The sequence below is a fragment of the Artemia sp. Qi Xiang Cuo genome, chromosome 2 (assembly GCF_049724085.1).
Source record: "Artemia sp. Qi Xiang Cuo chromosome 2, ASM4972408v1, whole genome shotgun sequence".
NCBI lineage: Eukaryota > Metazoa > Arthropoda > Branchiopoda > Anostraca > Artemiidae > Artemia > Artemia sp. Qi Xiang Cuo.
In genome coordinates this window covers 3,475,120-3,491,603 of record NC_142795.1, presented here as the reverse complement: position 1 = coordinate 3,491,603, position 16,484 = coordinate 3,475,120, and the positions used below count along the sequence as shown (strand labels likewise).

General features: G+C 37.4%; 1 protein-coding gene across 2 annotated transcripts in view; it reads right to left on the bottom strand.

Annotated features, from left to right (window-relative positions):
- The window catches only part of LOC148954811 (uncharacterized), a 98,757-nt gene that overhangs the window by 65,654 nt on the left and 16,619 nt on the right, over nt 1-16,484 (bottom strand). For both annotated transcript variants that reach the window (XM_089098715.1, XM_089098705.1), the window contains exons 2-3: nt 11,878-12,049; nt 5,609-5,901 (exon numbers count right to left, since the gene is read on the bottom strand). In XM_089098715.1, the coding sequence (XP_088954841.1) occupies nt 5,609-5,901; nt 11,878-12,049 (465 nt within the window). The remainder of the gene's footprint in view (nt 1-5,608; nt 5,902-11,877; nt 12,050-16,484) is intronic.

The window sequence follows — 16,484 nt, the reverse complement described above, 5'->3', positions numbered from 1 at the left end:
ATGTGGGTATAATGTATTATTTTGTTGTTGTTGTTGTTTAGACCAGGGCACTTCGTATCGAAGGAGTTGTCGTAGAAACTTGGAAGGGGCTCGTTCGATTGAAAATAGAAAGGGCTGATGTTTAATAGTCAAAAGTGACTGGAGGGAAACTAATCACCCTTGCCCTGAAGGCTGTGGGGGGGGGGTTGTTATCCTAAAAGACCTAATTTCCTGAATTTCTAACTACGTTGAACAAAATGGCTATCTAAAAAGTTTGATTGGATGTGTTTGGGGAAAAGGTGGGTGTGAGATGGGGGTTAGTTTCCCTCCAATCACTTTCGACTATTAAAAAGGGAACTAGCCCTTTGAATTTCCAATCGAATGAGTCGTTTTTGAAGCTTCTACGACAAAGCTTTCTATAAAAACCTTATGTGCCCCCAGCGCATAACCCTTGCCCTGAGGGCTGTGGGGAGTGTCCTCCTCAAAAACATAATTTCTATCTGGAAATCAGCTACGCTGAACAAAATGACTCTCTCAAAATTTTGATTGGATGTGTTTGGGGAACTGGTGGGCATGGAAGGGGTGTTAGTTGCCTTCCGATCACTTTGACTCTTAAAAAGGACAATAGAACTCTCGATTTCAAATCGAATGAGCCCCCTTTAAAGTTTCTACGACGAGCCCTTCCATATGAAGTGCCTCTGGAAAAAAATTAAAAAATAAAACATTGGAGCCATATGGCCTTTACAATAGGCAACGCTATAGCGTTGCCTCTGATTTTACATAATCCCGCCATTTCAGTGGGTTTTTTTTTTCAAGTAGTGCATTTCAAAACAAAATCTTGAGTTTATGCCTACAAACTGTTACTAATAGTTTCTCCAGAACAGATTTGGGGTAATATGACTCAAAAGGGTATCGCTTCTGAATCTAGGAGGAAATGTGAGTCTGAACGCTTCTACGTAAAAGTATTCAAAATCCGAGCTTGGAAAGGTTTCTTTTTTTTAAACTTCATTAAGTTTTGTTCTTATTGTCGCTTTCCCACCTCTTTAATCATACTCAATGTAGTAACGCTGACTTAGGGAAGAGCGCCATGTGTCCCATCCATTTTGTTTCTTGGAAACCTTATTTAGACCGGACGTCCGTAGAAACCTAAGAGGGAGATCATGAGATCAAAAATTGGAAGTTCTAGTGCCCTTTCAAGGGTCAATAGTGGTCAAGCGGCAACTAGTCCCCCGTCGCCCCCTGGCATCGGATCAAAATTTTGTGATAGTCGTTTCAACCAGAATCGTTAAACGGTCAAATCGGGGAGGGTGACAGAATTGCTCCCTCCTCCTGCGTATATTTGGCAACATTTTCAAGTTAAAAATATTGAATATGTTTCCCGGAACGATAGCATGCTTTAAGGCTAAGAAACGAAGATGATTTTGATTCTTTCCAGAGAAAAGAAAGAATGGGCGGGATCTAGCCCACATGTGTGCAAGAGTATGCGGCAGTGGCAAAAGTTGATCACCACTTTGTCTATTTCACAAAACCCTATCTTGGCTATAGCCAATATTCTTAACAGCTACTGCCGCCAAAAATAAATTTAAAATAGTCCAAAGTTAAATAGTTGAAAAAATAGTCCAAAAATAAGTTTAAAATCAAATATGAAATTAAAAAGTATTCCAGTTGATGACTAAAACACATTTGTGTATAGAAAAATTTATAGTTAATTTTTGCACTTCGTCTTGAGGGAAAACACAATATTAGCCTCTAAAATATTAGCCTCTATTGATAGCATTTTCAAAACAAACATTTACATTGTCTCATAGCATTTTCTATATCACCTTGCATCATTTTGTATATCGTTTCATTTCGTTCTATCTCCCATCTATCATAGGCAGTGCGATAACGCTGCCTAAGTAAAGAACGATGTGGGCACAATGTATTATTTATTTTTTATTTTTTTCTTTCTCCATACCCGGGCACTTCGTATCGAAGGAGTTGTCGTAGAAACTTCGAAAAGGGCTCGTTCGATTGGAAATTGGAATGGATAGTGCCCTTTTTAATAGTCGAAATTGATTGGAGGGCAACTAGCCCCCCCCCCCCGTACGCCCATCATTCTCCCAAACACATCCAATCAAAATTGTGAGATAGCCATTTTGTTCAGCGTAGTTGATTTCAAGATAGAAAATAGGTTTTTGAGAAGGATACTCCCCCACAACCCTCGGGGCAAGGGTTTTAAGTTATGCCCTGCGGGCATATAAGAACGATATTGGCACAATGTATCATTTATTATTTTTTTCCTTTAGAGCAGGGCACTTAGTATCGAAGAAAATGTCCTAGAAACTTCGAAAAGGGCTCAATCAATTGGAAATTGGAGGGGCTTGTCCCCTTTTTAATAGTCGAAAGTGATTGGAAAGCAACTAACACCCCTTCCACGCCCACCATTTCCCAAAACACATCCAATAAAAATTTTGAGATAGCCATTTTGAGATACCTTTTTAATAGTCAAAAATGATTCGAGGGCAACTAGCCCCCTCCCACGCCAATCACTCTCCCAAAAACATCCAATAAAAATTTTGAGATAGCCATTTTGTTCAGCGTAGTTGATTTCCAGATAAAAAATATTTTTTGAGGAGAACACTCCCCGTAGTTGATTTCCAGATAGAAAATATGTTTTTTGAGGAGGACACTCCCCCAAAACCCTCAGGGCAGGCAAGGGTTGTAAGTTATGCCCTGGGGGCATATAAGGTTTTTATTGAAATCTTTGTCGTAGAAACTTGAAAAAGGGCTCATTTTATTTGAAATTCAAATGGATAGTACCCTTTTTAATAGTCGAAAGTGATTTGAGGGTAATTCAGCCCCCTCTCACGCTCACCTTTTCTCCAAACACACTCAGTCAACAGCGTGAGATATTCATTTTTTTCAACGTAGTTGAAAGTGTTGTATATTAGGTCTTTGACGATGACAACCCCTCCCCCAACAGCCCTCAGTGCAAGGGTTGTAAGTTATGCCCTGGGGGCATATAAGGTTTTTATTGAAAGCGTTGTCGCAGAAACTTCAAAAGGGCTCATTCAATTGGAAATTGAAAGGGCTAGTGCTTTTTTTAATAGTTGAAAGTGATTGGATAGTGACTAAGGCCCCTTTCACGCGCACCATTTACCTTTGAGCAGGAAACTCACCCCAAAGTCTTCAGGGCAATGGTTATAAGCTATGCCCTGGGGGCATATAAGGTTTTTATTGAAATCTCTGTCGTAGAAACTTGCAAAAGGGCTCTATCGATTTGAAATCAATGGGCTACTACACTTTTCAAGAGTCGAAAGTGATTTGAGGGCAGCTAACCACTTTCTCCGCGCACCCTTTTCCAAAACACATCCAATAAAAATTTTGAGATATCCATTTTGTTCAACGTAGTTGGACGTTCTGGAAATTAGGTCTTTTAGGATGATAACCCCCTCAGAGCCCTCAGTGCAAGGGTTGTAAGTTATGCCTTGGGGGCATATAGAGTTTTTATTGAAAGAGTTATCGTAGGAACTTCAAAAGGGCTCATTCAATTGGAAATCGAAAGGGCTTGTGCCTTTTTTAATAGTTAAAAGCCATTGGATAGCGACTAACGCCCCACTCACGCCCACCATTTTTCAAAACACATCCAATCAAAATTTTTAGATAGCCATTTTGTTCAACGTAGTTGAACTTTCTGGAAATTAGGTCTATTAGGAAGAAAACCCCCTCAGAGCGCTCAGTACAATGGTTGTAAGTTATGCCCGGGGTTATATAAGGTGTATATAAAAAGTTGTTGTAGAAATCATAGGCGGCGCGATCGCGCTGCCTAAGTAAAGAACGGGTTCACTCGAGAACGAGACAAGAAACGGAGACTAAGTAAAGAGGAGGAAGCTCCCCCACAACCCTCAGGGCAAGGGTTTTAAGTTATGCCCTGGGGGCATATAAGAACGATGTTGGCACAATGTATTATTTATTTACTTTTTCCTTTAGAGCAGGGCACTTCGTATCGAAAAAGTTGTCATAGAAACTTCGAAAAGGGCTCATTCAATTGGAAATTGGAGTGGCTTGTGCCCTTTTTAATCGTCAAAAGTGATTGGAAGGCTACTAGCACCCATTCCGTGCCCACCATTCCCGAAACACATCCAATCAAAATTTTGAGATAGCCATTTTGTTCGGCGTTCCAGATGATTTCCAGATAGAAATTATGTTTTTGAGGAGGACAGTCCCCCACAGCCCTCAGGGCAAGGGTTGTAAATTATGCCCATGGGGCATATAAGGTTTTTATATTACGCGTTGTCGTAGAAACTTCAAAAACGGCTCATTCGATTGGAAATTGAAATGGCTAGTGCCCTTTTAAATAGTCGAAAGTGATTGGAAAGGAAGTAAGACCCCTTCCACGCCCACGATTTCCCCAAATACATCCAATAAAGATTTTGAGATAGCCATTTTGTTCCACGCAGTTTAAAGTTCAGGAAATTATACCTTTGAGCAGGACAATCCCACCACAGTCTTCAGGGCAAGGGTTATAAGTTATGTCTTGGGGACATATAAGGTTTATTTGAAAACTGTGTCGTAAAAACTTGAAAAAGGGCTCATTTGATAGGAAATTCAAAGGGCTAGTGCCCTTTTTAATAGTCGAAAGTGATTTGAGGGCAACTAACCCCCCTCTCACGCCCATCTTTCCCCCAAACATATCCATTGAGTATTTTAGATAGCCGTTTTGTTCAACGTAGTTAAAAGTTTTGGAAATTAGGTCTTTAAGGATGACAACCCACCTCACAGCCCTCAGGACAAGGGTTGTAAGTTAAGCCTTGGGGGTACATAAGGTTTTTATTGAAAGCGTAGAAACTTCGAAAGGGCTCATTCAATTGGAAATTTAAAGGACTAGTTCCCTTTTGAATAGTCGAAAGTGATTGGGGAGCGACTAACGCCCCTCTCACGCCCACCATTTTCCCAAACACATCCAATCAAAACTTTGAGATATCCATTTTGTTCAACGTAGTTGAAAGTTCTTAAAATTAGGTCTTTTAGGATCTTTTGTCTTGAAATTAGGTCTTTTGTTGTAAGTTATGCCCTGGGGGCATATAAAGTTTATATAGAAAGTTGTTATAGAAATTTGAAAAGGGGCTCATTTGATTGGAAATTGAAATTGGCCTTTTTAATACTCGAAAGTGAGCGGAGAGTAATTAGCCCCCCCCTCTTACGCCCACCACCTCCCAAATGAATACAAATGAATATGCATTGTCAGTTTAATAGACATCTACTGATATTAGTAATCGAAATGTTTATATTATTTGATTGATGAAAGTTATAACATTAAAAACATTTATACTTTTTCAATAAAGTGCAAATTTTGTTCTGGCCTTGGAAAAGCACAGGAGTTTAGCTCCAAACTTATTTTAATTTCTGCTTGTTTTGAGTTAGACTCGGTTAATTATTGTTATTTCTGTTCGTTTTGGGTTTCATTTATTTATCGATGCTGATTTGTGATAGTTTCACGCTTGGTAGATTATTTGATATTATTTTTGCTCATTTTTTATTTAATGGATTTCTTTACTTTTCTTTGAAAAACTTATTTTGTGGAAAAAGTGTTTTTAATTAATTAGAAGAAAGAGGGAAATTCAAAACAAATCATGGAAGGGCTTACCCGAAGGATGAAAGCATGATTCTCTGATAAAAAGGTAGCCATCATCTTTAAGCCAGGTTAACATCTTTCTGACCAGTAATCGAACTTCATTGTCATCTAAGTACATTAAAAGCCAGTTGCTAAAAATCACATCATATTTAAATGAAGGTAGTTCGAGTTCAGTAACATCTGCCCGAAGGAAGTCTATATTGTCAAACTTTGAGTTTCTCTCTCGGTTTTGCTGGGTGTAACTTTCCATAAAATCCACAGCAGTTACTTGAGTAGCCACAGCAGCCAGCTGTTCAGTAAATCGGCTAAAAATAAGAACAGTCTTGATCTTAATACAATTTTGGTTCTATTCTATTTGCTGGAAGCCACACAAGAAGTGAAGTTTGGTATGCTAATGAAATAAAACAAAACACAATGAAAATATAATAGTTTATAAATAAATTTTGGCTATATATTTGCACATTAGAGGGGTGGGGGTAAAGCATAGCACATATTAAATACGTAACCTAACCTAGGTACCTTTTCCCCCCTAAACCCCAAAATACTTCAGTTCAAATATTACAAACACAGTGAGAAACCACTATTCGCAATCAAATTCTTCGCTGAAACAACCTTGTTGACTAGTTTGATTTATCATCTATCTTGCTTGGCTTCCAGCTAATAGAACTGTAGGCTACCTAAACTTTTGTTCAGTAATTAATTTTTAAGTAATTAAAGCCCAGTAATTTTGTTCAGTAGTTTTTTTTACATAATTAAAATACAACATCATTAGTTAACATATCTTTCGGTACTTATGCTTTATGTATCAAACAGTTCGTGGTAACAAACTTTAAGTTAGGAGTGATCCGTTTCAGTTGTAACCAAAACTCTAGGCAACGGTTTTTGATACAAATCGATATATCAATAGAATTAAATTTCACTACTGAATTCCAGTATATTACTTTCGTTGAGTTTAATGATGCCTGTTAGACGTTACGTGCCCGTGAATATTTGGCTGGTTTTAGAAAATGCGGAGACAGAGCCTTTAAATACTATGCAACTTTAATGAAAATCACACAACCATATTCAGTGTATCAGAGAATCCTACTGTAGAGGTTTCAAGTTCCTATCTACAAAAATTGGAATTGGAATTTTGCATTTTTTGCCAGAAGAAAGATCACGGATGCGTGTTTAATTGTTTTTTTTCCCAGGGGTTATCGTATCAACCTAGTGGTCCTAGAATATCGTGGGAGGACTCATTGGAACAGAAATTAAAAGTTTTAGTGCTCTTTCTAACTGACCAAAAATGTGGAGGGCAACTAGGCCCCCTCCCACGCTTAATTTTTTCCCAAAGTCACCTGATCAAAATTTTGAGATAGCCATTTTGTTCAGCATGGTCGAAAATATGATAAATATGTCTTTTATGATGACTTAATCCCCCGAAGTCCCCAGGGGGAGGGCTAAAAGTTATGAACTTTACCCAATGTTAACATATAGCCTAGTATTGGTTATTGGGAAGTATACAGAAGTTTTCAGGAGGTTTTTTTTCTGGTAGTAGGAGGGAAGGGTGGGTCAGGGGTTATATTGTAGGATCTGTCCATGAAGGAAGTTGTCATAGGGGAAGGGAATTTGCATTGATAGGGGCGCCGGACGTGCCAGATTTTTTTATTGTTTTTTGGTAATTATACAGACATTTTCAGGATGTATTTTTTTCTGGAGGGGGGGGGGCTAGAGGAGGGGGTTACTCTGAAGAATCTTTCCGTGGAGGATGTTTCTTTGGGGTAAGGGACATTTCTATGAAGGGGCGACAAGCTTAAAACGATCAGAATTATAACGCACTGTGAGCGGGAGTTCTCCCCCAAGTCAATACCTCGCTCTTTACGCTACAGTTCTTTTTTAGTGCTTTCAAAAGAGCTATCTATTCTAATTCAACGGCCTTTGTGATTCAGGGGTTTGTGAATCAAAAATTTTTTTAACTTTTAGCGTAAAGAGCGTGGTATTGACTAAGGGGAGAACCCCCTCATATACGTAATAACATATACGTAATAAAAAAAACAATAAAAAAACAAGCGATACGGCTCAATAGTAATCGAAACTTTTAAAAACGGAATTTTGATGTCAATAAATGTATCAAAAGAATGTGTTTATACTGCTGATTCTAAATATATAAATTTTATTAAGGTTAGTATTACTCATCAAAAGCTACGAGCCTGAGAAAATTTACTCGATTTTTTAAAGAGGGGGAAACATCCCCTACAAGTGAAAGAATTTTAATGAAAATCACACCATCAGATTCAGCGTATCAGAAAACCCTATTACATAAGTTTCAAGCTCATATCTGCAAAAATCTGCAACTTTGTATTTTTTGCCAGAAGAAAAATATACGAATATAGAAGTTAGTTACGTAAGTTAATCTGTAAAGACATCCATTTAGCAAAAGAAAAGTAAAATTTTTATGCAAATTTTGTTTACTTATTCGATGGCGGTTAGCCAAAATAAAAGCTGCATTAACTAAAAAACGATCAGAAATTAAATAAAAAAACAAGTTTTTTAAACTGAAAGTAAGGAGCGACATTAAAACTTAAAACGAACAGAAATTATTCCGTATATGAAGGGGCTGTCCCCTCCTCAACGCCTCGCTCTTTACGCTAAAGTTTGACTCTGTCTCACAACTTTATTTTTTAAAACAATAAAAAACTTTAGCGTAAAGAGCGAGGCGTTCGAGAGGGGACAGCCCCTTTAAAATACGGAATAATTTCTGTTCGTTTTAAGTTTTAATGTCGCTCCTTACTTTCAGTTTAAAAAACTTGTTTTTTTATTTAATAACACACGAAAGAACTCGAGTTTGGTTAATGCTAATGGAATAAAATAAAATGAAAATATAATAGTTTAGAAACAAATTTGGGCTATAAATTTGCGTATTTTGGGGGAGTGGGGTGGGGGGGTTGTAAAGCATAGCGTATATTAAATACATAACTTAACCTAACCTAGGTACCTTTTACCTCTAATCCCCAAAAAACAACAGTTTAATATTGTTAACGGGATAAGAAATTACGCTTTGCAATCCATTATTGCTTGCAAATACCCATTTGACGGGTTTCCATTTGTATTTCCTTGTACAGTCTATAGCGCAGTGTTATATATAATGCATGAGTACCTATCTTTCTAATGCTAATCCAGTACCCCTAACTCTGTCGTACAGCCATACATAGTTCAGGGTACTTGTGCATTATAACTAAACCAGCGCTATACACGAAGGAAGTCAAGCTTGGTTAATGCTAATGAAATAAAATAAAATAGGATGGAAATATAATAGTTTATTTGCAAATAATATATTTGCATATTAGGGGGGGTTAAGCATAGCATATATTAAATAAGTAACCTAACCTAGGTACCTCTCCCCCCCCTAAACACCAAAGAACAATCGTTTAAGTATTATAAACTCAATGAGAAACCATGCTTTGCCATCAATTTATCTAGCAAATACCCGTTTGTCCGCTTTCGTGTCTGGTTTCCTTATACAGTCTATACCGCTAGTTTAGTTATAATGCACAAGTACCTAATTCAGCTACTAATAAAACAACCTGTCCATATGGCTGCGGTAACCTGTCACTGTTGTCACCTGTCACTAATGTCATATAGCGGTAACCCGTCACTAATGTCATATAGCTAGATATTCCACACCTAAGCGCGTGTATGGTCAGATCACCGTGTCGGTGAAGCTCCTACCAACAAGTAGAAGAACGGTGCCTAGCTGAAAACAGTACAATTCCATTTTCCTTTAGCGATTTATGGATAAAATGGAAAACTAATCATCCAATGAAAAACTGAGAAAACCGTATTTTGAACACAGTGCAAGAAGCCCCCTTCCCATCCCGCATTGGAGTTTAATGTCCTAGAATACCTGGTAAGACATCCTTGTTTCGGCATTGAAGTCTATCCAGGTAACTCGATCATCATGCATTTTTGTGTCGCTCAAAATTCAATTTGAACTTGGATCAGAAGACCCCACTGTAGAGGTTTAAACCTCTACATGCACTTTGGAATTGAGTATTTTTGCCAAAGAATGACCATGGATAAAAGCTATATACGTAGTTTGCCATGGACGGGTCTCGGATATAGAGCAGAAACATTTTTAAGGTCTATATAAATTTCAATGTTTTAGGTTACCTTTTGTTTTACAATTCCAAACAATCGCATATAAGGGCCTTTAAACCTCTAAAATGGGGCCCTCTGACTATTTGTAGTTAGGAAAGGAGGGAAATGCTTCAAGGCGTGCATTTTAATGCCAAAACTCCCAACTCTCACTGAACCTTCTTATAAATACAGAATTGGTTCTAAAGGAGAGATGAAGGGAGGGTGGAGGTAGAAATTGATATGTAATCCCAGGGCCGTTGGGGGGGGGGGTACACTCTGGCTCCGGCCTACCACACAAAGATATAAAGGACGTTTCTCTTTTATCGCCGTCCATCAACTTCGTCAGATCTCAATGGGCTTGTATTCAACCCATACCTTTATGAAAGCCCAGTTGGTAAGGCGTGAAACCGCACTTACTAGCGATATCTGGAAGAAGAACATACTAAAAATTTTACTTAAATGACAAGAAACTGTAATAGGCCTTAAATTGACACGCAGATTCGTGGTTTACATCTTTTGGATTAGGCTGTTAAGGAAACTATCAGGCACCAATGAGTGCGCAAGATGCATTTAGAAATTAACTGAGCAAGTGACACAAGCAACTTGCAATCAAACTTAAAAACTATCTAAAAAGACTATCTTGATCCAAACTTTCAGTTTTCTTCACACTTCTCAGGGCTTGTGTAATGAGAGCTTGGCTCGTCGAAACACAATAAAACAGCACTTGAAATTACTCTTGGTGCCTCAAGACCCATTTTTCGAGCGAAAAAATCGTGGCTCTGATGATTCTATGTACAAAACACATGCGGGTCATGGAGAGTCAGGGGTGAGTTTGTATATTTATTGGAATAAAATTTCGTTAATAGTTTTTTTGTTTTGGAGGGAGGTTGGACCAAGCAGGGACGGCCAAGGGTCAGCTTCCTTAAGTTTTGGAATAAAATATTGTCAGTAAGTTTTTTGAGTGGGAATGTGTGTTGGGCTTCTCGATCTTTGTGTTATAACTATTTTGAACAAAATGGATATCATCAAAATTTTGAACAGATGCAATTGGGGGGACAAGGGCATGGGGGGATGTTGGGGTCTAGTTGTCCTTCGATCACTTTTGACTCGTAAAAAGGGCACTAAAAATCCCGATTTACAATCGGGAATGTAATGTAAAACGAAATCAGAAATCTTCAGAATACATTTTACACTACTGGCCATGATTTCTTATCCGTTTGAGCATCATGGCCGTCGAGACGAGCTCGGCATAGCGTTGATTTAAGCTTACGTTTGGTTTTGTTTCACAACATACACTTTTCCTTCCTTCTGTCTATCACATTCAACCCAAATGCGTGGCCAGAGCTTGGCCGAATTCGTAACCTTTCAACTTCAGGACACAAGTTCCATACGGTTTATTGAATTTCAACCCTGATTTTTTTCCGTGGGAACAGCGGTACTCGCTGAAAATCTGAGTTGTTGTGAAATCTGAAAAATGTCGTTGTTATATTCATTCAAGAGCTTTCTTGTATTCGGGCAAGAAACTGAGGTTTGCAGTAGCTGATAAGGGACCTTGATAACAGAAAGCAGGGCACATAGAGTAGTCAAATATAATTGAGCGTCCACGTTTCCAATTTAGCTTACTCTACCATTTCCGGTAGGTGTAGAACTAGAACTTTTGATTTCCGATCAGATGAGCCATCTCTCGATCTTCTATGATCACTGGTTTGGTACGATCACCCCTGGGAAAAAAAACCACAAATAAACACGCATCCATGATCTTTCATCCGGCAAAAAAGGTAAAATTCCAGATTTTTGTGCATAGGAGCTTGAAACCTCTACATAAGGTTCTCTGGTATGCTGAAACTGGTGGTGTCATCTTCATTAAGATCACGTGATGTTTTGGGGATGTTTTTCTCCTTTTTCAAAAATTGGGCAAATTTTATCAGGCTCGTAACTTTTGATGAGTTACATTAAATTTGATGAAATTTACATATTTCGAATAAGCATCAAAATTTGATTATTTTTATATACCTATTGTTATCAAGAATTTCTTAGAATTTGGGTTACTATTAAGCTGCATCGCTCCTTACTTACAGTTCGTCACCACGAACTGTTTGATTTGGGTTCGATTCTTTTAAAGGTTGAATTTACCTATCTCTGGGTAAATAAAAAAAAATCCTTACCCTATTCCGGCTCCAAGTTCGAGAACAGACTTTTCCCTTATATCTGGGACATAAGATAGAATTTCCCATTTTTCCATCTGATCTAAATTTTTGGCTTCATCACTTAGCATCATGGATTCAATAGTGGGTTCATACTGTTGCCAATATTTCCGCATTGCATTTCGTACTTCCTCTAAAAAAAATAAAAAATAAATAAAAACAAGAAACGACATATCCCACTATTAGTTAACTATATACTATTCCTGAGTTAGTCTAGTCTGGCATCAAGGTCTTATCCAGAGTTTTTTTTTTCGGGGGTGGGCATTTTTTTCGTTTTTGTTTTACAAAAAAAAACATCAAAACGCATCAAAAGTTTGTTTATTTGTATTTTTTTTATGTTTTTATTAGTCTTACAAACTTTTCCGGGGTTGGGGGAGGGGGGGTGTCAAACCCATCAAACTCCCTACCTAGAATCGGCCTTTTCGGGCGTTATGTTTATTTACCCACATCATTAACTCGCTTTTTTTAAAGCTAAAATCGTCATTGTTGCTCTTAAAACAAAACCTTTTCATGTGCATTAATATGATGTTATCAAAATTAAGCTACTGCTTAAATGCCATAACTTTCAGGGTGCCACAGATGAACAATGTGAAAACATAAAGAAATATCCGATGTTACCGAAATCCTCTTTAACTGCAGTCTATAAATCTGTTCATCTCTCTGAGAAATTAAATACTGGTTTTGGAAAACTTTTATTGTCGCTTTTCGTTCTTTCTTTCTCCCTCTCTCTATTTCTTCTTTTCCTATCTCCATGCTTTTTGCATGTATTTGTTTGTGTATTAGCTGATACTTATTTTGCGCATGTAAGCTTCGTTTTCAGACAGCGAGCTCTAGCACGGGCTGAGCTCTCTCTCGCGTTCAACCCTGGTTTGTTGGACCCACTGAAATATCGAGTAAAAACTTGAGGTACCACAACTTTTGACCTTCAGACTCAAAAATGAACCAAAAAGATGGAAATCCATGACTAAAAATAAATTACCTGAATTATGAAATGGAAATTATTTACTGAAGTTAAATGAAGTGATAATCAGTGACTGAAATGAAAGTTAATGAAAATCTACAGTCTCATATACTAACAAATATTTCTTGATTCAGTTCCCAATAGCTGCATATGGATCTTTCACTCGTAGCCCTTCCATTCCTTTGACATCAAATAAAAAATCTTTAATTATAGAGCACGTGTCATGTAATTTTAAAAATCCCGCTCTATCCCAGCCTTCCTACCAAAAAACGCATTCAGACGACAGTTTCAACTCCGAGTTTTGATTCAAAGAATGTTCTTTGAAAACTGTTGTTGCGCTACACACGTTTAACCATGTAGGAACCCACTAAGCCTCGTAGACAAATAATCAAATGATTTTAGTAGGAGAAATAAAAAAAAAAATGAATTTGCTCATGGACAAGGTGATTGATGTCTTGAGAGGTAGCCTACGTGAAACGTTCCCAATAATCAACGGGTTGTACATTTTACATTCATTCTTTTGGTAGGAAAACTGCAAGCTAAACTTGATTGTGAGGGGGTTGCAATCCCTCTTATGTTGGGGATGATTTTTAAGTGTCGTTTAATTACACGAAATCTTCATAAAAGTTCCAAGTTTTAATGTCGCTCTTTAATTTCGAATTTTTAGGGACAAAATGTGCCGTCATGTGGCACTACATGGTGCCATGTATCCTATGTAAGACCTTCTGACGCCAGAAGGTCTTACATAGGTTATAGGTCTTTTCGATAGTTTCAAAATCGCAAGGATTCAGAGATTTCACACGATAGCGTTTTGGCCAAATTTAGGCCGATACCGGGTTTTCGTGGCACAAAATTACAGAAAACAGTACTTTGATGTTTCGCGTGTCTTACGTTTCTTTGAATTGTATTAGAACTGAACCATCTTTCAGTTTTTTAGGACTATTGTCTTTTTTTAGATCCACGGCCATCTTTCTGGGAAATAATACAAAATTTTTACATTTTTGTGGGCAGAGACAAAAAGCCCCATTTCGAGGGTTCTAGGACCTGTTGAATCTGAGGGTGTATTTTTCATCAATATTACACCCCTTTTCTAGGGTGTTTTCTTCCCTTTTATATATTTGAAGAAAAAAAGTTTACACTGTCAACTCTTGGTAATTTAAAGGTTATGTTCCTTACGAAAAGTACGATTTTGCAACAAGTCTACAGCTTTAACTTCCACTGAAGGAAAAGATACTTGTATCATAGGATTCTATTTATCGACTCATTGAATTCCAGTTTAAGATATATCGACTTACCGAGCCAGAGATATGATATTATTTAGATCCTTCTATATGGAAAAATCTTAAGTGTTAGACTTTTCCTTAGAAGAGGATCTAAACTTGCTAAAAAAAAAAAAAAGGAAAAATTTCCAATTGCCGTGTTTTTTTAATCTAAAAACAATGCAAAGCAAATCTCAAAATGTAATTCGATAGATAGATAGAGATGAATCATAGCTATCGAACACTAGAAAAAATGCTTTCTTTCGTTGACACATTGAAACCGTAGGACTATGGGCATATCCAGGATTTTTTTTTTTTTTTTTGGAAGAGAGTGGTGTTTTTCCTGGGAGAAAGGGCTTTACAAAAAAATGTGTCAAAAATTTGTTTATATCCATTTTTGTTACGTTTTTATGGGTCCGAAAAAAAATCAGGGGGGAGGAGAGGAGAGGTTCAAACCCGATAACAGCCTTGGTAGGACTGCAGAAAAATAGCATATCAAAAAGTTCCAGAGGGAAAATAAAGCTTAAAACTAAAGGTTAACCACCTTGTAATCAGCCTAAATATAGATTCGTGTGACGTATATATTGTTTTCAAGATTTCGTTTAGAGCTCTGATCATGGACACCGGTAGAGGAGGGTGTCATGGGGCTCCCTCTGTAAAAATTAAGTTTTTGGTAGTACTTCCCTTGAATTTTGGAAAATTTCCTGGCGGCGATCATGGTTCTGATTACTATTAACGACAAATAATTTCCAATAGAACACATTCTTTACCAGGGTCTGGAATTTTTTAGATCCTTACTGATTCAGTACTGATTTATTGACGGCACCAGCCTTGCAGATTGGGATCTGATGGATGGGGAGTGACGGATTGAAGATTTCTATGGGTGGCAAGTTGTTGGATGAAAAGTTGAGTAGAAACTGGTTAATATTGCTTTTGAAATAAAACTTCCTTTACTAACGGATGAGGCCATTTTGAGAGGATTTTTGTTGTAGGCATTAGACCATTTTAAAAAAAATTGCGTAAACAAAACCCTCCTGAAGAAACAAGCTAAAAAGCGGTATATAATGCTTAACCCCCCCCCCCCATTTTCAGGGGCTTAATTTTCTATAGGGCAGGGAGGGTGACTGCCCCTCCCAGACCTCGGTTTGCACCCTCCAAACCCCATTTTGCGCCCCACCCCCAGCTGAAATTTAGTTTCTTCAAAAACCTTGTCAAAACCAAGATAAGCCTGCATGATTTAAGCATCCACAGATACGGGTCAGTTTTCTTTAGCATATCTTAGTATAGTCCTTCTAATTAATTCTATGGCCCCTCCGTACCAAACAGTTTTTTACCTATTAGCCAAGTTAAAAAAAAAAAAAAAAAAAAAACAAAATAATCAAATTACAGATGAATGACCTCGGATTTAACCTTCACTTAGTGGTCATTAAAAACGAAATTTTTGTGTTAAATAAGTAGTTTTTGTATATTTTAAAAGAGCTTTACGGGGATTGAGAGACTCAGTTGCCTAATTCCGTGTGACTTTTCTTTTCTTGATGGTCATTAAAAATGAAATTTTTGTGTTAAATAAGTAGTTTTTCTATCTTTTAAAAGAGCTTTACAGGGTTTGAGAGACTCAGTTGCCAGATTCCGTGTGGTTTTTCTTCACTTGGTGGTCATTAAAAACGAAATTTTTGTGTTAAATAAGTAGTTTTTGTATCTTTTAAAAGAGCTTTACAGGGTTTGAGAGACTCAGTTGCCTAATTCCGTGAGGTTTTTCTTCACTTGGTGGTCATTAAAAACGAAATTTTTGTGTTAAATCAGTAGTTTTTGTATCTTTTAAAAGAGCTTTACAGGGTTTGAGAGACTCAGTGGCCTGATTCCGTTTGGTTTTTCTTCACTTGGCGGTCATTAAAAACGAAATTTTTGTGTTAAATAAATAGTTTTTGTATCTTTTAAAAGAGCTTTACAGGGTTTGAGAGACTCAGTTGCCTAATTCCGTGTGGTTTTTCTTCACTTGGTGGTCATTAAAAACGAAATTTTTGTGTTAAATAAGTAGTTTTTGTATCTTTTAAAAGAGCTTTACGGGGTGGGAGAGACTCTGTTGCCTAAGTGCTTGTGGTTTTTCGTGACTGGGATTTCCTGCAAAATTTTATTTGTTTGTTAAATAAGTAGTTTTTGTATCTTTTAAAAGAGCTTTACAGGGTTAGAGAGACTCAGTTGCCTAATTCCGTGTGGTTTTTCTTCACTTGGTGGTCATTAAAAACGAAATTTTTGTGTTAAATAAGTAGTTTTTGTATCTTTTAAAAGAGCTTTACAGGGTTTGAGAGACTCAGTTGCCTAATTCCGTGTGGTTTTTCTTCACTTGG